Source organism: Salmo salar, chromosome ssa13 (assembly GCF_905237065.1).
Source record: "Salmo salar chromosome ssa13, Ssal_v3.1, whole genome shotgun sequence".
NCBI lineage: Eukaryota > Metazoa > Chordata > Actinopteri > Salmoniformes > Salmonidae > Salmo > Salmo salar.
The window spans coordinates 83991293-84012680 of record NC_059454.1 but is presented as its reverse complement, the minus strand read 5'-3'; the positions used below and the strand labels follow the sequence as shown (position 1 = coordinate 84012680).

General features: G+C 44.3%; 1 protein-coding gene and 1 pseudogene across 1 annotated transcript; both read left to right on the top strand.

Moving 5' to 3' along the window:
* The first annotated feature begins 3451 nt into the window (after positions 1–3451).
* On the top strand, positions 3452–5542 carry epd2 (Ependymin-2). The gene is given in 6 exon segments (NM_001140867.1): positions 3452–3615; positions 3816–3847; positions 4051–4191; positions 4377–4563; positions 4742–4826; positions 5036–5542. Coding segments are annotated over 6 exon segments (666 nt in total). The 5' UTR covers positions 3452–3527; the 3' UTR covers positions 5169–5542.
* Positions 5543–6555: 1013 nt separating this feature from the next.
* On the top strand, positions 6556–10745 carry LOC106568038 (pannexin-1-like; annotated as a pseudogene).
* Positions 10746–21388: the final 10643 nt, after the last annotated feature.

Below are 21388 nucleotides of genomic sequence, written 5' to 3'. Positions count from 1 at the left end.
GGGAGGGAGCAGGAGTAGGCGTGACAACTTTTTCAAAACATACCTTTTAAGTTGAAGATATAGTGGAATGTAACCTCTTCAGCAATGTGATCATATTCATCCTCTCAAAGGAAAGACAAATCTCTTATCTTTTAGAGTTTGCTGTAGAGCAACAGAGGACAGACAGCAGGACGACAGTGAGCCGACCTCATTTGACCAGGGATTTCAGTGTTTGGATTGGACTCCCCCTTAGTTCTTCAGAGGATCGCTGGATCTTTCACAGCCATGGAGACAGAGACTGCACAGGAAGCACTATTAATATACTGTAAGGGCATGAATAAAACTTTCGGTAAAGTTTTAGAAGCTCTTACACAGTAGATATTCTAGTTTGAAAAGTGCACCATATTCTACGCTATTACAGTTTATTGTTGAGATGCCATCGAATAAAGTATGTAGGCTGTCTTATTTACATTGGTTTCATCACTCACACAAGTCTTTAAATGCTGTGACACCCTGTGAAGATTGGGCCTGGGAGTGTTTAGGATACTGTAAACTTTGTGTCGTTTGATTGGTCAATGGTGGTTGGTTTTGGGTTGAAAGGTTACACCTTCAGATGTTAGAAATGGAATTAAATGCCTTTGTTCTCTCTCTTATCCTGTATCCAGTCCATGGGGGAAGGTTGTATGATCAGTTCTAATTTAATAGGCTTGTAGGCCTCCCGCCTAGTAAGCATCACTTTGTTCATGCTTTGTCCTTTAAGTTAATGCTTTGTAACTTAAGCTTTATTCCTTGTAGGTGAATCCATTCATTGTACAATGTGAATTAAATATCCACCTTTGGTGTAGACAATTCTCAGACGAATTCTTGCTAGTCAACATCAAGCATGATGCTTGCTTGTATATTTTAATTATCTTTATGGAGTCAGAAACATTTATTACCAGTCGCATGTGAGGTATTTATAATATCGTATATACACATGTCAAATATTACTGTGCACTACAAGTACATTTATGACCAAGCAGTAAGCATTCATACAGTATAATTATTATCTGAATATTGTCTCATGGCTTACAAACCAATTGGGTGGACCATACCCAAGGAATCATAGAATATACAGTTGAAGTCGGAAGTTTACATACACCTTAGCCAAATACATTTAATCCTAGTATAAATCCCCTGTCTAATGTCAGTTAGGATCACCTTATCTTAAGAATGTGAAATGTCAGAATAATTGTCACGTCCTGACCAGTATAGGGGTTATTTGTTATTGTAGTTTGGTCAGGACGTGGCAGGGGGTGTTTGTTTTATGTGGTTCAGGGTGTGTTTTGTGTATGTGTTTAGGTAGAGGGGTATTTGATTTATTAGTCCGGGGTTTGTTAGTCATTGTTCTATGTTAGTATATTTCTATGTTCTATCTAGTCTTTTGTAGTTCTATGTTTAGTTAATTGGGGTTGGACCTTCAATTGGAGGCAGCTGGTTATTGTTGCCTCTGATTGAGGGTCCTATAATTAGGAGTTTGTTTTTCATGGGATTTTGTGGGAGATTGTTCTTGTTTAGCTGTTTGCCTGACAAGACTGTCAAGTTCGTTTTTGTTTTGTATACGTTTATGTGTTTTCCTTCTTCACCAAATAAAAAAAGATGAGTGTACATTTTCCCGCTGCGTCTTGGTCTCTACCCTACGACACCCGTGACAATAATAGTCGAGAAAATGCTTTATTTCAGCTTTTATTTCTTTCATCACATTCCCAGTGGGTCAAAAGTTTACATACACTCAATTAGTATTTGGCAGAATTGCCTTTAAATTGTTTAACTTGGGTCAAACATTTCAGGTAGCCTTCCACAAGCTTCCCACAATAAGTTGGGTGAATTTTGTCCCATTCCTCCTGACAGAGTTGGTGTAACAGGGTCAGGTTTGTAGGCCTCCTTGCTCGCACATGCTTTTTCAGTTCTGCCCACAAATTTTCTATAGGATTAAGGTCAGGGCTTTGTGATGGCCACTCCAATACCTTGACTTTGTTGTCCTTAAGCCATTTTGCCACAACTTTGGAAGTATGCTTGGGGTCATTGTCGATTTGGAAGACCCATTTGCGACCAAGTTTTAACTTCCTGACTGATGACTTGAGATGTTGCATCATATCCACATAATTTTCCTTGCTCATGACGCCATCTATTTTGTGATGTGCACCAGTCCCTCCTGCAGCAAAGCACGCCCACAACATGATGCTGCCACCCCCGTGCTTCATGGTTGGGATGGTGTTCTTCGGCTTGCAAGCCTCCATATTTTTCCTCCAAACATAACGATGGTCATTATAGCCAAACAGTTCTATTTTTGTTTCATCAGACCAGAGGACATTTCTCCAAAAAGTACGATCTTTGTCCCCATATGCAGTTGCAAATCGTAGTCTGGCTTTTTTATGGCAGTTTTGGAGCAGTGGCTTCTTCCTTGCTGAGCGGCCTTTCAGGTTGTCGATATAGGACTTGTTTTACTGTGGATATAGATACTTTTGTACCTGTTTCCTCCAGCATCTTCACAAGGTCCTTTGCTGTTGTTCTGGGATTGATTTGCACTTTTTGCACCAAAGCACGTTCATCTCTAGGAGACAGAACACATCTCCTTCCTGAGCGGTATGACAGCTGCGTGGTCCCATGGTGTTTATACTTGCGTACTATTGTTTGTACAGATGAATGTTGTACTTTCAGGCATTAGGAAATTGCTCGCAAGGATGAACCAGATTTGTGGAGGTCTACAGTTTTTTTGAGGTCTTGGCTGATTTCTTTTGATTTTCCTATGTCAAGCAAAGAGGCACTGAGTTTGAAGGTAGGCCTTGAAATACATCCACAGGTACACCTCCAATTGACTCAAATGATGTCAATTAGCCTATCAGAAGCTTCTAAAGCCATGACATCATTTTCTGGAATTTTCCAAGCTGTTTAAAGGCACAGTCAATTTAGTGTATGTAAACTTCTGACCCACTGGAATTGTGATACAGTGAAATAATCTGTCTATAAACAATTGTTGGAAAAATGACTTGTGTCATGCACAAAGTAGATGTCCTAACCGACTTGCCAAGACTATAGTTTGTTAACAAGAAATTTGTGGAGTGGTTGAAAAAACAGTTTTAATGACTCCAACCTAAGTGTATGTAAACTTCCGACTTCAACTGTAGCCCAAGATGCTGACAAGACAGGGGACACACAAGGACAGAACAGGACACACAATGGCAAGGCAGACCATTACTTCATAGTGACTCCATGTGGTTTGTCCTTAAGTCCCTGTTTATGCAGATGTTGTTTGTCAGGGTCCACGTGGAAGGAAAGGTCAGCAAGTTTAAACCACCCCTCGTCTCTTTCCAAAACATTTTTCCATTGTTACAGACACTGTGGGGGTTGGACCCATAGAGGTGTTCCGTTTAATCCCATGGTTGAACCCTATAAAAGGACTAGTGTCCATCCATCCTGTCACAGTTCCTGGAACCGCTTGGAGTCGTGATCATCCTCTCTGAGTTGTGTAAGTTTGAGTGTTAACCTCAGTCTCCCTCCACAAGAAGATGCAGGACTTCGCCTTCGCTGCCCTCTCCATTTGGCTGTGTCTGGGTGCCACCGCCCTGGCAGAGTCCCACGGCCCACAACACTGCAGTAAGGATTATCTGCTTTATATCTACTTGTAGTAGTTCATGTTTGCTGTGCACTATGTGGAAAACTGCTATTACTTGTATGACTATTTCTGTAATATTGTCAAGGTTCGTAGATTTGACAGTCTCTAACTAAAATTATACCTATATGTCTACACATCTTTGAGTTTTTATATCTATCTAAATGCCGTTTTTGTCTTTTAGCATCACCTAATATGACTGGGGTCCTGACTGTGGTGAGTTGTCCATTATCAATGTCCAGTTTCATGTAAGGACACCGTGTGGCTATATTTCCATTATTTCAAAACCAAACCAGACTCTCAGCTCAGGCAATCCTGTTTTAGTCCACTGATGTTTTTGTAGGTACAGAATTGAGTCATACTCATCTCTCTCTCTCTCTCTTTATATCTTCCTCGCTCTTCCTCTCTTGATAAAACAGATGGCCCTTACAGGAGGTGAAATCAAGGCAACTGGACATTACAGCTACGACTCTACGGACAAGAAGCTACGTTTCACTGAAAGTGAGATGCACCTCAACAAGACTGAGCATCTGGAGGACTACCTGATGCTGTTTGAAGAGGTAACACTGAGAACTAACAGAAATACACACTTATAAGACAACATTTCAGTTGAGTCCAACCCAATTGTAATGCAGAATAGCTGCTTTATAACATCAAAGTATACATGTATAACACACTTGTTACTATGGTTATGACACAGCATCGTCATAACCGAGTCTTCCTCCATCTCTACCGTCTCTCTCAGGGGGTCTTCTATGACATTGACATGAAGAACCAGTCCTGTAAGAAGATGTCTCTGCACTCTCATGCTCACGCTCTTGAACTCCCCGCTGGTGCAGCCCATCAGGTTGAGCTGTTTTTGGGGAGTGACACTGTTCAGGAGGAGAACATCAAAGTGAACATATGGATGGGATCCGTGGCAGAGACTAAGGGTAATTATGATATGCATTAGGAGTCAGACTGTCAATGTGATTTTCATTAATGAAGTAATACATGATGGTTTATATACTGTATATGGTTTATATAGCAAGGCTATTGAGGTGTATCAAAGCATTCGCATACAGTTTATGTCAGTCCTAATGTCTGTCTGTCTATCTATCTGATCTCCAGGCCAGTATTCTGTGTTAACTACTGTGGGAGAATGTCTACCACTCAGTACTTTCTACTCAACTGACTCCATCACACTCCTCTTCAGGTGTGTGACATACGTTTAACTTGCTTAAAGCAGTGGTAAGGTCACTGACATGTATGTAAAGTATGCTGCTACCATATTGCCCTATTACAGTACTAGTTTTATTTGAAGATTGTAGATTTTGTTCTACACTGTATATTTAACTGATTGTGCTTACGGTGTAGGTTCTTGCATGCCCCGAAATCTTCATGTGATTTCTCTTTTTCTTACAGCAATTCTGAAGTGGTCACTGAGGTGAAGGCCCCTGAAATGTTCACTCTGCCGTCTTTCTGTGAGGCTGTGGAGCTGGAGGAGACTCCAAAGGGCCAGAAGAATGACTTCTTCAATATTTTCAACACTGTCTGATACAGTGGCACCAGGACCTCCAGCCCCAACCAACCAAGAGCCTGGCAAGCTAATCCACCTAGATGTTTCTCTCACTCTAATGACTACATTTGAGTGTTTTATTACGATCTTTCCTCTTCTATTAGATAAGATCTGTATTATAATTTACTTTCTTTGTTGATTCCCCTTTGAAGACATTGCATAAAAGATGGATCAGATGTAAAAAGGAAAGTTAATTTTAAGTTGTCATGTTAATGTAATCTCTACGTTTGAACAGGATAGATGGGCATATAACGTTTGTACCTTACACTATTAATCTGTCACTTTAAGTTGCTAATGCGTAAGAGATCTGCATAGGCAAATAAGATAATAAAAACTCCAAATCTTTTCCAGTCTCCAAATGTATTTTTTTTATTACCCAAGTCATCTTCAACATCTTCCTCAAACATACATAAGAATATATCTTAATCTCTAGCTGAAACTAATTGCAGCACCATAGCGTCTAGCTCCTGTAGCCCAGATTAGCTAAACTCTAGTCTCATTAATTAGTCATGCCTTTGATCCAGAACAATAGTCTCACTGTCTTTGTCTGTCAGTATTTCTGGGGTTAGGTTTACATAAAATTAATTTCACAGACATGGCCACTTGTGGCCTGTTGTAAATGGGGTTTGAAATAACTTTTAAACTATTTCTGGTTAACAGAGAGGGATGTGATACCTGAAAAAGCAATGAAGTCATTAAACACAAAACAAGCAGAGAGACAGAGAGTGAACCCTATCTGGGGTGAGTTGCTGAGCATGAGGCCAGCTGCTGTCCTTGGTGCTGCAGCTGCCAGGGCTGGGACAGTGTGACTGACTGGGACCCTCCTCCAAACATGCTGAAATGTGTAGGCCTACTAGCCCATTTCAGCACCACCACATGGGGGCCACTGCATGGCAGCAGTTGCAGCAGTGGGGGACTAGTCCGTCTATGAAATTAAACTGTCATAGCAACGCTATGAATCAGGCCTACCTAATTTATTCCTGGAGGAGAGAACATTATTTTGTTTTCTGTAACATTCAGTGCGTGGACTTGATTGCATATATGGCCGTGGACCTAGGCAAGTCACAGGTAGTCTGGCACTGCTTTTCCATTGACAGAAAAATAATAATAGGCTGTGAGTGTTGAGTTGGGTCATGTGTCGATCGCCCCTTTGCCGCTAGCCCATCGGTGCAAGTCTAGACCATGAGTAACAGGCATCATTGAATGCACTTTCAGATAAGGAACATGCTTGTTGTAAATGAATTACAGTAAATAGGCCGAATGTGCGTAAAAACCTGGGACATCGGCTTGCTTTTCGGATGAACGATACATTTTAACTGGCTATTACTTTGAAATTGGTCACACGGTGACTATTTCACATTGAACCATGGCGATTGCACACCTTGCTACAGAATACGTTTTCTCCAACTTTTTATTGAAGGATCCAACACAGTCGAAGTACAAAGGAGTGCGTCTGGAGCTGGCGTTAGACAAAATTGTAACTTTCATCGCGGTTGGTCTCCCTTTGTTACTTATTTCCCTCGCGTTTGCCCAGGAGGTGTCAGTAGGTGAGTTGAATTACTGATAGACTATCAGAACACAGGCTAAAATGTTAAACTTGGTCGAATAAAAGCATCTGGGTCAAACATAGAAATTGATAAAATAGCATTATCTGTAGAATTGAGCGCACACACTACATCAGAGCAGACTATTGGTTCTCGGCGGACAAACGCTGTCTTTCTGTGTTTAGTTCGAGCAGTCCATTGCAGTCAAGCACTGTAGGCCTAAACAATAAAACACTGCTTCAATGATTTCAGTGCCAAGATTTACACTAAAGGATTCTTGCATTCTCATCAGATGATCTCGCAAACATGTCTAATCCCTGGGTCGTTCTTTGTCTGCTTCATAGAGCCAATAAATGCAATTCAGACCACCACCATCTATCAAAGGAAAACAGGCTATTTCACTGAAATGTGTCGCCCCAGATTAACCTATCCAATATTGTTAAATGTTGATATTGTTAAAACAGCTGTGTTGCTTGTCCCTCAAAATGTAGTCTTAGTTACATTTTAGCCTTCTTGTCCTGTATGTTGTTCGAGAGCAGGCCAACCTGCGTGAAGCAACAGTTAGTTTGTAGCTCTTTGAAAATGACTCAACCTTGTAAACTAATCCACACGATCCCACACCCCTCCTTTCACTGCTTTTCATATTTTATCCTTTCTCTAAAAATATTTATACTGAATAAAGTGACAGAGGTTGCAGGTAGATAAACAGGTTTGTGAGTGAAGATATAGCCTGATTAGATTAATAAAATCACATGTGAAAATAATTTATGTCTAATGCTGAGTTACAGGCTAATTCTCACTTGGCAGTGTGTCTATATCAGCCATAGAGATCCACTATGTTCCGTTTGATTCTGTAGTATCAGTCCTGTAAACACTCCCTGCTCTCATCTATTCTTCTGCAGACTACAGATGTATTATGTGTACATGACAGTTTGGGCAGGGGTCCATGGGGTTCGGGGTGGCAGGGACTTTTTCTGTGCTTTCCCTAGGCCATCCCAACAACATGTTTCACCAAAGAAACTGATTTGCGCTGTGGATGTGTGATCCAAACATATGTGTGAAATAACATAGATAATATACTTATTATCAAGAATGAAAGCGTTTCAGTTAGTATTTAAAGGGTTACGCATCAAGCAAATAACTAGGATACAGTGGAAATCAATTTATTTTTACCATCCAACCTCTGCACTATGGGACAACAACAACCACATAAATAACTGGAGGGGACAGTTACTGACAGAAACTCATAGAGTTAGCCTGTGGGACACAAAGGGCTTCAGTAAGCTTTTGGGTGGAAGGGTCTTTGCTTAGTAAGATCATGCCAGGGAAGGCCTGAAATATGTTCTCAGCTTGATCAACCTCCTCCACTGGAAACTGTACACTGCCCACCACCAACTGAGAAAGTAGATAACAGCTAGAGCCCACACTGGTCCTATTTCAAATCAAATCAAAGTGTATTTGTCACGTGCGCTGAATACAACAGGTGGAGAACTTACAGTGAAATGCTTACTTACAAGCTCTAGCCAATAGTGCAAAAAAGGTATTTCCTGTGTCTTCTTCACTCAACATTAGGCTGTGTACACTAGTCTTTCTATTCTGTAGTGGCCCATTCTAACCCTGTCCTCCAATCCCTTTATGTCGGAATGCAGGTACCCAGATCAGCTGTTTTGTCTCTACAAACTTCTCGCGGCGACAAGACTCCTTCTGCTGGGCAGCGGTGCAGGAGCAGCAACCCAGCATTGTTGGAGTCAAGGGCGCGCCCCTGTGGCTGCACAAGGTACAGACCCTCCTCAGTTATCCAAGACCAATATGGGGACGTGCCCTGTGTCCCAATTCTCCTACCTTTCTCAAAGTGTGCATTTGTCCTCTTCTCCTCTTGCACAACTCACAAGTGTTTACTTACTATAGGGAAGAACGTAGAGAATTGGGACACAAAGGTGGACTGTGTGGATTCAACATACAAAAAGCCATAATGTACTGTAGCATTGTGGGTCAGTGGTCGGAGCGAAGGGGAGCTTCAGTCAGTATGAGTGAGATTGATCTGTTAATGTGGCCCTAACAGTTATGGCTGCATGGGAAGTGTTTGATTAACGCTTTTCACTGGTAATCTCAACGCAGCATCACATTTGGAATATTTATGATTGCGGTACCCACCTGAACTCTCAGGAGCAGGGCTGAAATCAGGCCACACTGTCAAGTAGAGTCAACACTCTTCATCTACATTAAAGCCCTGTTACCATAGCCTCTACAATTATAATTATGCAGCCTCTTCTCAGACGACTGGGAGAGATACTTAGAGGGTTTCTTGATGAGATGAATAATATCTCCATATGCAGGTTTAATAATATTCCAATCAAATCTAATTTTATTTGTCACATGCGCCAAATACCACAGGTACAGGCCTTACAGTGAAATTAACCAACAATGCAGTTTTAAGAAAAATAAGTGTTAAGAAAGTATTTACTAAATAAACAGAAGTTTAAAAAAAAGAATAAATACATAAATAAAATAGCAACAATAAATAACAGTAACGAGGCTATATATAGAATAATTGAGGTAATATGTTGGTAGAGGTAAAGTGACTATGCATAGATAATAAACATAGAGAAGCAGTGCTGTGCGGTAAAAGAAAGAACAGTCTATGACTAGGGTGGCAGTTTTTGGCAATTTTTAGGTCCTTCTTATAATAATATCGCCATAATGCATGTCATTATGTTATAATCTGTCCTTGTAGTCGAGGAATTACAATCACCACCGGTGAGGAGAATTTAACATCTAAATTGGAGTGACATTGTTCAAAACTTTCCCAAACGTTGAGTCACAACATTCATCATAGTTCCAGGTGTATTAATTTGGTTTACTTCTGTGGCTCATAGCAATGTGGGTCACACCAATCTTCTGTATTTTCTACAGTCAGTTCAGGTGGATTTGTCATCTTTCTGGTTCTCATTTTGAAATGAGTCATGCAATTCTTGTTTTCTTTTTGGTTCCCTCTCTCACCCTCTTTTATTCCCCTCTGCCCTCCTCCTCCAGTTCTTCCCCTACATCCTCCTGTTGTTGGCCATCCTCATGTACATCCCTGCTCTGTTCTGGCGCTCTGTTCTGGCGCATCCCTGCTCTGTTCCACCTCTCCTCTGACCTCAACTTCATCATGGAAGAGCTGGACCGCTCCTATTAGCGAGCCATCAGACTGGCCAAGAGCCTGGCCTCATTTATAGACACCAAAGATGTCTCTGACGACCCCCCCAGGTAAACACTGCAGTGAGACCTTGATCACTTCCAGCCTCCATCAACTTTAGATTACTTAGGTTAACCTGTTGGGGATAGGGGGCAGTATTTGCACGGCCGGATAAAAAACGTACCCGATTTAATCTGGTTACTACTCCTGCCCAGTAACTAGAATATGCATATAATTGTTTGATTTGGATAGAAAACACCCTAAAGTTTCTAAAACTGTTTGAATGGTGTCTGTGAGTATAACAGAACTCATTTGGCAGGCCAAAACCTGAGAAGATTCCAAACAGGAAGCGCTCTCTCTGACTATTTCTTGGCCTTCTTGATCATCTCTAACCAAAAAATCGGACATAGCGATTGCATAAAGGAGGTCTGTATCTATAATTCTTAAAATAATTGTTATGTTTTTTGTGAACGTTTATCGTGAGTAATTTAGTAAATTCACCGGAAGTGTTTGGTAAAAAGCTGTTTTTTGATATAAATATGAAGGTTAATCTGGGGCGACACATTTCAGTGAAATAGCCTGTTTTCCTTTGATAGATGGTGGTGGTCTGAATTGCATTTATTGGCTCTATGAAGCAGACAAAGAACGACCCAGGGATTAGACATGTTTGCGAGATCATCTGAGCTGCTAAGAGAGGGAGGTGGTGAGGCCTTTGACACCATGTGTCTGCTGCAGACTCTGGGCCAGGCGAAAACAGATGTGGTGGACGGGAAAAAATCCACTTCATACCAGGACAACAACGTCTCCATCCTGGGATCAAACCCGGGTCTGTAATGACGCCTCAAGCACTGCTATGCATTGCCTTAGACCGCTGTGCCACCCGGGAGGCCCATTTAAAGTCCATTTAAAGTTAGATTTGATTTAGTCCTATTCTTTAATCTGGAGTTTTTTGAGATGGAGACGTGATTCCAACATATCAATTATTAATTTGTAGACAAACTGGAATGAATGCCAGACTAAGTCAGTACCACAGATGGAACTATCCAAGCAGAAGATAAATATCCTTCAAATGTTAATATTCGGTTGCGTTGACAACCAAACACAATTCAATATCACCGTGAAATATCATAAATAGCCTATTAACTTGTTGACAAGTTAACAAATTGTCACAAGTATCTTCGTCTTCTGACGATAATGCGAAATCGTCATCGGAAAAGGTAGACCAATACGCAGCAGGTGTGCAGTTGTTCATTTTGAACATTTAATGAAATCAACACGAATACAAAACCAACAAACAAGAAAACGAACGATAAACTGACAGTCTGCAAAGCATAGGCTCAACACAGAACAATCACCCACAAATCACACACACAAACACACCCTAATATATGGGACTCTCAATCAAAGGCAGATAGACAACACCTGCCTTCAACTGAGAGTCCCAACCCCAATTAACCAAACATAGAAACACACACACCAGACTAACCATAGAATACAAACACATAGACCATCAACCAAAAACCCGGAAATACTAAATCAAACACCCTTTACACAAACACACCACCCCGAACCACATAAAACAAATACCCTCTGCCACGTCCTGACCAAACTACAAAAACAATTAACCTTATACTGGCCAGGACGTGACAGTACCCCCTTAAAGGTGCTACCCCAGAAGCACCTTAACAAAAAATAACCCCAAGCAACACCAAAAAAAATTCCCCTTTTCTAAAGGGAGGGAAGGGAGGGTGGCTGCCGTCAACGACGGCACTGTGCTACACCCCCCCTCCCCAACCCACCTATTTCTGGAGGTGGCTCCGGCTCAGGCCGTTCCAGGCTGTCGGGGCAGTCTGGCAGCTCGGGACAGTCTGGGCAGTCTGGCAGCTCGGGACAGTCTGGCAACTCGGGGCAGTCTGGCAACTCGGGGCAGTCTGGGCAGTCTGGCAACTCGGGACAGTCTGGGCAGTCTGGCAACTCGGGACAGTCTGGGCAGTCTGGCAACTCGGGGCAGTCTGGCAACTCGGGACAGTCTGGGCAGTCTGGCAACTCGGGACAGTCTGGGCAGTCTGGCCACTCCGGCAGTTCAGGGCAGTCTGGCCACTCCGGCAGTTCAGGGCAGTCTGGCCACTCCGGCAGTTCAGGGCAGTCTGGCCACTCCGGCAGTTCAGGGCAGTCTGCGGCCACTCCGGCAGTTCAGCGCAGTCTGGCCACTCCGGCAGTTCAGCGCAGTCTGGCCACTCCGGCAGTTCAGCGCAGTCTGGCCACTCCGGCAGTTCAGCGCAGTCTGGCCACTCCGGCAGTTCAGCGCAGTCTGGCCACTCCGGCAGTTCAGCGCAGTCTGGCCACTCCGGCAGTTCAGCGCAATCTGACCTCTCTGGCGACTGTTGACTGGCGGGCAGCTCTGACGACTGTTGACTGGCGGGCAGCTCTGACGACTGTTGACTGGCGGACAGCTCTGACGACTGTTGACTGGCGGGCAGCTCTGACGACTGTTGACTGGCGGGCAGCTCTGATGACGACTGTTGACTGGCGGGCAGCTCTGATGACGACTGTTGACTGGCGGGCAGCTCTGGTGACTGTTGACTGGCGTGGCTGGGTTGACGCACTTGTAGCCTGGTGCGTGGTGCTGGTACTGGGCTTACCAGATTATAAACACGCACCTCCAGGCTAGTGCGGGGAGCGGGAACAGGACGAGTCGGACTGGGTTGACGCACTTCCGGGTCCGCACGAGAGACAGGAGCTGGAAACCCAGGGCTATGGAGGCGCACAGTCGGTCTAGATCTTACCTCCTGCACAACCCGCCTTGGCTGGATGGAACTAGTAGCCCTGTACGAGCGGGGTGCTCGTACAGGGCAGACTGGGCTGTGCAGGGGCCTGATGGTAGCCGTGCGTAGAGCGGGAGTTGGGTAGCCTGGTCCTCGGAGGCGTACCGGCGACCAGATGCGCTGCGCAGGTATCCTCCTACCAGGCTGGATGCCCGCTCTAGCACGGCACCTGCGAGGGGCTGGAATAACGCGCACCGGACTGTGGGTGCGTATGGGTGAGATAGTGCGCTCCTCAGCGAAACATAGCGCTCTCCACCCCATACGCTCCTCCATATAACCACGGGTAGCTGGCTTCCGGCTCTTCTTACGCCTAGCCAAACTACCCGTGTGCCCCCCCCAAAAAAATTATTGGGGGTGCCTCTCGTGCTTCTCCCTCAGCGCGTCCATGGCCTCGTACCTACGCCTCTCTGCCTTGGCTGCCTCAATTTCCCACTGCGGGCGGCGATAATCCTCAGCCTGGTGCCAAGGTCCGGCCCCGTCCAGAACTTCCTCCCAGGTCCACTTCTCCCGCCAGTCCAACTCGAATTCCCTCTGCTCCTTCCTCTGCTGCTTGGTCCTTGAGTGGTGGGTGATTCTGTCACAAGTATCTTCGTCTTCTGACGATAATGCAAAATCGTCATCGGAAAAGGTAGACCAATACGCAGCAGGTGTGCAGTTGTTCATTTTGAACATTTAATGAAATCAACACGAATACAAAACCAACAAACAAGAAAACGAACGATAAACTGACAGTCTGCAAAGCATAGGCTCAACACAGAACAATCACCCACAAATCACACACACAAACACACCCTAATATATGGGACTCTCAATCAAAGGCAGATAGACAACACCTGCCTTCAACTGAGAGTCCCAACCCCAATTAACCAAACATAGAAACACACACACCAGACTAACCATAGAATACAAACACATAGACCATCAACCAAAAACCCGGAAATTTCTAAATCAAACACCCTTTACACAAACACACCACCCCGAACCACATAAAACAAATACCCTCTGCCACGTCCTGACCAAACTACAAAAACAATTAACCTTATACTGGCCAGGACGTGACACAAATTATATGTTTGATTCACATCTCCAGCTCAACCAAAAAAAGGGTAAATAATGGGATTAAGCCAGTGGCTCAGATGGAACTATCCAAGCAGTAGATACATCCCCTTTAAATGTTCATATTTGGTTGCATTGTCAATCAAACACAATTCAATATTACTTTTGTAATACAGTAAATAGTAGATAGGCGGAGGCAGTAAATAGCCTGCATATTCAAGATAGCATGCATAGGTCGTCGCAGGTCTGTGGAGATCTTCACAACTGCTGTAATAATCTCTGCAGATTGTTGAAAGGCATCCAACGGGGGAAAATAAATGCAGAGGGGTTTGTTTCATGGTGTGAGTGTGGTACATACAGGAACTCAAGTCCTTTTGTTCTTCCGATCTGGAATACCTCCCCATCAAATGCCGATCTCATTACCTCGCAAGATAATTTTCTTCGGTCATCGTCACTGCCGTGTATATTGCCCCCCAAGCCAACACTGTGACAGCTCTCAAGGAACCACAATGGACTATGTGCAAATTGGATACCGCATATGCTGAGGCTGCATATGTTGTAGCTGGGGACATTAATAAAATAAATCAGAGGAATACTACCAAAATTCTATCAACACATCTCCTGTGCGAAACGCACAACACTGACCCTGGATCATTGCTATTCTCTCTTCCAGGATGGCTACAAGGCCCACCCCCACCCTCCCTTCGGCAAATCAGATCACGCCTCCGTTCTGCTCCTCCCCACATATAGTCAGAAACTTAAACAGGAAGCTCCCATGGTAAGGACTGTTCAACGTTGGTTTGACCAATCGGAATCTATGCTTCAAGATTGTTTTGATCATGCCGGATGGGAAATGTTCCAGGTCACCTCTTTGAATAGTATCGACGTAAACAAAATCAAAAACCGTGGATAGATGGCAGCATTTGTGGAGACCAGTGAGCTGACCAGTGAGCTGAGATAAGGCGGGGCTTTACCTAGCAAAGATGTATAGATGACCTGGAGCCAGTGGGTTTGGCGACGAATATGAAGCGAGGGCCAGCCAACGAGAGCATACAGGTCGCAGTGGTGGGTAGTATATGGGGCTTTGGTGACAAAGCGGATGGCACTGTGATAGACTGCATCCAATTTGCTGAGTAGAGTGTTGGAGGCTATTTTATAAATGACATCGCCGAAGTCAAGGATCAGTAGGATAGTCAGTTTTACGAGGGTATGTTTGGCAGCATGAGTGAAGTATGCTTTGTTGTGAAATAGGAAGCCGATTCTAGATTTATTTTTGGATTAGAGACATTTATGTGAGTCTGGAAGGAGAGTTTACAGTCTAACCAGACACATAGGGATTTGTAATTGTCCACATATTCTAAGACAGAACCGTCCAGAGTAGTGATGCTGGATGGGCGGGCAGGTGCGGGAAGCGATCATTTTGAAGAGCATGCATTTAGTTTTACTTGCAATTAAGAGCAGTTGGAGGCCACGGAAGGAGAGTTGTATGGCATTGAAGCTCGTCTGGAGGTTAGTTAGCCCAGTGTTTAAAGAAGGGCCAGAAGTATACAGAATGGTGTCGTCTGCGTAGAGGTGGATCAGAGAATCACCAGCAGCAAGAGCAACATCATTGATGTATACAGAGAAAAGACTCGCCTGAGAATTGAACCCTGTGGCACCCCCATAGAAACTGCCAGAGGTCCAGACAACAGGCCCTCCAATTTGAAACACTGAACTCTGTCTGAGAAGTAGTTGGTGAACCAGGCGAGGCAGTCATTTAAGAAACCAAGGCTGTTGAGTCTGCCGGTAAGAATGTGATGATTGACAGAGTCGAAAGCCTTGGCCAGGTCGATGAATACGGCTGCACAGTATTGTCTTTTATCGACGGCGGTTATGATATCGTTTAGGACCTTGAGCGTGGCTGAGGTGCACCCATGACCAGCTCGGAAAGCGGAGAAGGTACGGTGGGATTCGAAATGGTCGATGATCTGTTAACTTGGCTTTCGAAAACCTTAGAAAGGCAGGGTAGGATAGATAGGTCTGTAACAGTTTGGGTCTAGAGTGTCTCCCCTTTGAAGAGGGGGGATGACCGCGGCAGCTTTCCAATCTTTAGGAATCTCAGACGATACGAAAGAGAGGTTGAACAGGCTAGTATTAGGGGTTGCAAAAATTGCAGCGGATAATTTTAGAAAGAGAGGGTCCAGATTGTCTAGCCCAGCTGATTTGTAGGGGTCCAGATTTTGCAACTCTTTCAGAACATCAGCTATCTGGATTTGGGTGAAGGAGAAATGGGGGAGGTTTGGGCAAGTTGCTGTGGGGGGTGCAGGGCTGTTGACCGGGGTAGGGGTAGCCAGGTGGAAAGCATGGCCAGCCATAGATAAATGCTTATTGAAATTCTCAATTATCGTGGATTTATTGTGGTGACAGTGTTTCCTAGACTCGGTGCAGTGGGCAGCTGGGAGGAGGTGCTCTTATTCTGGGAGTTTGTGCTACAGGATGCAATTTTATGTTTGAAAAAGCTAGCCTTTGCTTTCCTAACTGCCTGTGTATATTGGTTCCAAACTTCCCTGAAAAGTTGCATATCGCGGGGGCTATTCGATACTAATGCAGTACGCCACAGGATTTTTTTTGTGCTGGCCATGGGCAGTCAGGTCTGGAGTGCACCAAGGGCTATATCTGTTCCTGGTTCAACATTTTTTGAATGGGGCATGCTTATTTAAGATGGTGAGGAAAGCACTTTTAAAGAATAGCCAGACATCCTCTACTGACGGAATGAGGTCAATATCCTTCCAGGATACCCGGGCCAGGTTGATTAGAAAGGCCTGCTCGCTGAAGTGTTTTAGGGAGCGTTTGACAGTGATGAGGGGTGGTCGTTTGACCGCAGACCCATTACGGACACAGGCAATGAGGTAGTGATCGCTGAGATCCTGGTTGAAGACAGCAGAGGTGTATTTAGAAGGCAGGTTGGTCAGGATGATATCTATGAGGGTGCCCGTGTTTACGGATTTGGGGTTGTACCTGGTAGGTTCCATGATAATTTGTGTGAGATTGAGGGCATCTAGCTTAGATTGTAGGACGGCCGGGGTGGTAAGCATGTCCCAGTTTAGGTCACCTAACAGTACGAGCTCTGAAGATAGATGGGGGGCAATCAATTCACATATGGTGTCCAGGGCACAGCTGGGGGCAGAGGGTGGTCTATAACAAGCGGCAACGGTGAGAGACTTGTTTCTGGAAAGGTGGATTTTTAGAAGTAGAAGCTCGAATTGTTTGGGCACAGACCTGGATGCACCATTGAGAGCATCCAGTCAGCATCCAGGCTCTCCAAAGGGTAGTGCGGTATGCCCTTTACATCACCGGGGGTACACTGCCTGCTCTCCAGGACGTCTACAGCACCCAGTGTCATAGGAAGGCCAAGAAGATCATCAAGGACCTCAGCCACCCGAGCCACAGGCTGTTCAACCCACTACCATCTAGAAGGCTGAGACAGTACAGGTGGGACCGAGAGACTGAGAAATCGCCAAGACATCAGACTGTTAAACAATCACCACTAGCCAGCCTCCGCCCAGTACCATGCCCTGAACCTTAGTCACTTTTGTAGCCGGCTACCACCCGGTACTTTAGCCTGCACCTTAGAGACTGCTGCCCTATGTACATAGAGTCATTGAACACTGGTCACTTTAATAATAATGTTTACATACTGTTTTACCCACTTTATATGTTTTTACAGTGGCGATTTTAGCATGTAAATCTTGGTGGGACAAAATAAAAAAATGGATGCATGCCAGCAAAGCCACTACACAACACTAAACAATATATGAATTGCACTATAACGGTGACAAACCAACAGCAGAGTCCCAACAGCAGTCCAAACACCTTACCACTGCTACACCTGGCTATCAGTGGAGCCTTGTCTGGCAGCAAAACAGTTCATTCAGCCTCATTTACTGCCTTTTAAAAAATATAGTTGATATGGCTGACTTCTTTAAACAAATGTGGTTTCTACTGACAATAGAGATGTACAAACTATGGCATAAGGGGACGACGAGCGGATAAGAGGCAATCCGTAACTTTGATTAAGACAATGAGTGAGCTGGGACGGACATATTCAATATAACTATTTGTTCAGCACTTTTGAAATGTACAGAGACAGAATTCAGAACATGGTTCGTTCTTACAGTATTCTCCCTGTACACCAAGTCAGAACCAGCTTGCCGTGCGGTAGCAGAGAAAACAGTTTATGACTAGGGTGGCTGGAGTCTTTGACAATTTTATGGGCCCTCCCCTGACACCGCGTGATTTAGAGGTCCTGGATGGCAGGAAGCTTGGTCCCGGTGATGTACTGGGCCGTACGTATTACCCTCTGTAGTGCCTTGTGGTCAGAGGCCGAGCAGTTGCTATACCAGGCAGTGATGCAACCCGTCAGTATGCTCTCGACGGTGCAGCTGTAAAACCTTTTGAGGATCTGAGGACCCATGACAAATCTTTTCAGTCTCCTGAGGGGGAATAGGTTTTGTTGTGCCCTCTTCACAACTGTCTTGATGTGCATGGACCAAGTTAATTTGTTGGTGATGTGGACACCAAGGAACTTGAAGCTCTCAACCTGCTCCACTACAGCACCGTCGATGAGAATGGGGGCGTGCTCGGTCCTCTTTTTCCTGTTGTCCACAATCATCTCCTTTGTCTTGATCACGCTAAGGGAGAGGTTGTTGTCCTTGCACCACACGGCCAGGTCTCTGACCTCCTCCCTATAGGCTGTCTCATCGTTGTCGGTGATCAGGCCTACCATTGTTGTGTCATCAGCAAACTTAATGATGGTGTTGGAGTTGTGCCTGGCCGTGCAGTCATAAGTGAACAGGGCGTACAGGAGGGGGACTGAGCACACACCCCTGAGGGGCCCCCGTGTTGAGGATCAGCGTGGTGGATGTGTTGTTACCTACCCTTACCACCTGTGGGTAGTCTAGGATCCAGTTGCAGAGAGAGGTGTTTAGTCCCAGGGTCCTTAGCTTAGTGATGAGCTTTGAGGGTGCTATGGTGTTGAACGCTGAGCTGTAGTCAATGAATAGCATTCTCACATAGGTGTTCCTTTTGTCCAGGTGGGAAAGGGTAGTGTGGAGTGCAATAGACATTGCAGCATCTGTGGATCTGTTGGTGCGGTATGCAAATTGAAGTGGATCTAGGGTTTCTGGGATAATGGTGTTGATGTGAGCCATGACCGGCCTTTCAAAGCATTTCATGGCTACAGACGTGAGTGCTACGGGTCGGTAGTAATTTAGGCAGGTTACCTTAGTGTTCTTGGGCACAGGGACTATGGTGGTCTGCTTGAAACATGTTGGTATTACAGACTCAGACAGGGACAGGTTGAAAATGTCAGTGAAGACACTTACCAGTTGGTCAGCGCATGCTCGGAGTATACGTCCTGGTAATCCGTCTGGCCCAGCGGCCTTGTGAATGTTGACTTGTTTAATAACCTGTTGGGGCTAGGGGGCAGTATTTGCACGGCCGGATAAAAAACGTACCCGATTTAATCTGGTTACTACTCCTGCCCAGTAACTAGAATATGCATATAATTAGTAGATTTGGATAGAAAACACTCTAAAGTTTCTAAAACTGTTTGAATGGTGTCTGTGAGTATAACAGAACTCATATGGCAGGCCAAAACCTGAGAAGATTCCATGCAGGAAGTGGAAATCTGATTTGTGGAATCACCTTCAACACTTTGCCTATGAAACACACCGTGAGTTAGGATTCATTTAGCTTCCACTAGATGTCAACAGTCTTTACAAAGTGGTTTGAGTCTTCTCCGGTAGAAACTGACCGAACGAGAGGCCTGGAAATTTGGTCATGGGGAAGGGCCATTACTACTATGACTCGGGCGCCCGTGGGTACCCTCTCCTTCCGAAACGTTTAGTAAGACAATGCAATCGTCCGCCTTGAATATTATTGAAGCTCTGATTGAAAAAGGCCCTAAAGATTTATGTTATACAACGTTTGACATGTTTGAACGAACGTAAATATATATTTTTTGCACATTCATGATGACAAGTCCCGCGCGCCTCGTACATTATGAGTAGCCTTTGGAACGCGCTAACAAGAAGGAGGTATTGGGATATAAATTATTAACTTTTTCGAACAAAACTACATTTGTTGTGGACTTGGGATTCCTGGAAGTGCCTTCTGATGAAGATAATCAAAGGTAAGGGGATATTTACAATAGTATATTTGATTTTAGATGGTTCCAAGATGGCGCTAACCTGTATCGCCTAGCCTATTTTTCTAAGCATAGCACCTCGTTTATTGCAAAGTGTGATTTCCCAGTAAAGTTATTTTTAAATCTGGCAATGCGGTTGCATTCACGAGATGTTAATCTATAATTCTTTGAATGACAATATTAGATTTAAACAATGTTTTCGAATAGTAATTTTGTAAATTGTAGCGCTAATTCACCGGAAGCATTTGAGGGAAAATATTTTCTGAACATCACGCGCCGATGTAAAATGCTGTTTTTATATATAAATATGAACTTTATCGAACAAAAGAATGCATGTATTGTGTAACATGATGTCCTAGGAGTGTCATCTGATGAAGATTGTCAAAGGTTAGTGCATAATTTTAGCTGGTTTTCTGCTTTTGGTGACGCCTGTCTTTGTATTGAAAATAGCTGTGTGTAATGTTTTGTCAATGTACTGTCCTAACATAATCTAACTTTATGCTTTTGCCGTAAAGCCTCTTTGAAATCGGACAACGTGGTTAGATTGAGGTGTTTATCTTTCAAAGGGTGTAAAATAGTTGATTGTTTGAGAAATTGAAATTATTAGATTTTTGCTATCTTGTCAAGCAATCCCGTTACCGGGATGAGAACGGGAAGGGGTCCCATAGAGGTTAAAGGTCTTACTCACATCGGCTGCGGAGAGCGTGATCACATAGTCATACGGACCAGCTGATACTCTCATGCATGTTTCAGTGTTACTTGCTTCGATGCGAGCATAGAAGTTATGTAGCTCGTCTGGTAGGCTCGTGTCACTGCCACATCCGACGAGCGTCGGAGCCGGTGTAGTACGATTCGATCTTAGTCCTGTATTGAAGCTTTGCCTGTTTGATGGTTCGTTGGAGGGCATAGCGGGATTTCTTATAAGCTTCTGGGTTAGAGTCCCGCTCCTAGAAAGCGGCAGCTCTGCCCTTTAGCTCGGTGCGAATGTTGCCTGTAATCCATGGCTTCTGGTTGGGGTATGTACGTAGTCACTGTTAGGACGATGCACTTATTGATAAAGCCAGTGACTGATGTGGTGTACTCCTCAATGCCACTGGAAAAATCCCAGAACATATTACAGTCTGTGCTAGCGAAACAGTCCTGTAGTTTAACATCTGCTTCATCTGACCACTTTTTTTATAGGCCGAGTCACTGGTGCTTTTTTTGCTTGGAAGCAGGAATCAGGAGGATAGAGTTATAGTCAGATTTGCCAAATGGAGGGTGAGGGAGAGCTTTGTACGTGTCTCTGTGTGTGGAGTAAAGGTGGTCTATAATTTTTTTCCCTCTGGTTGCACATTTAACATGCTGATAGAAATTCGGTAAAGCTGATTTAAGTTTCCCTGCATTAGTCACCGGCCACCAGCAGCATC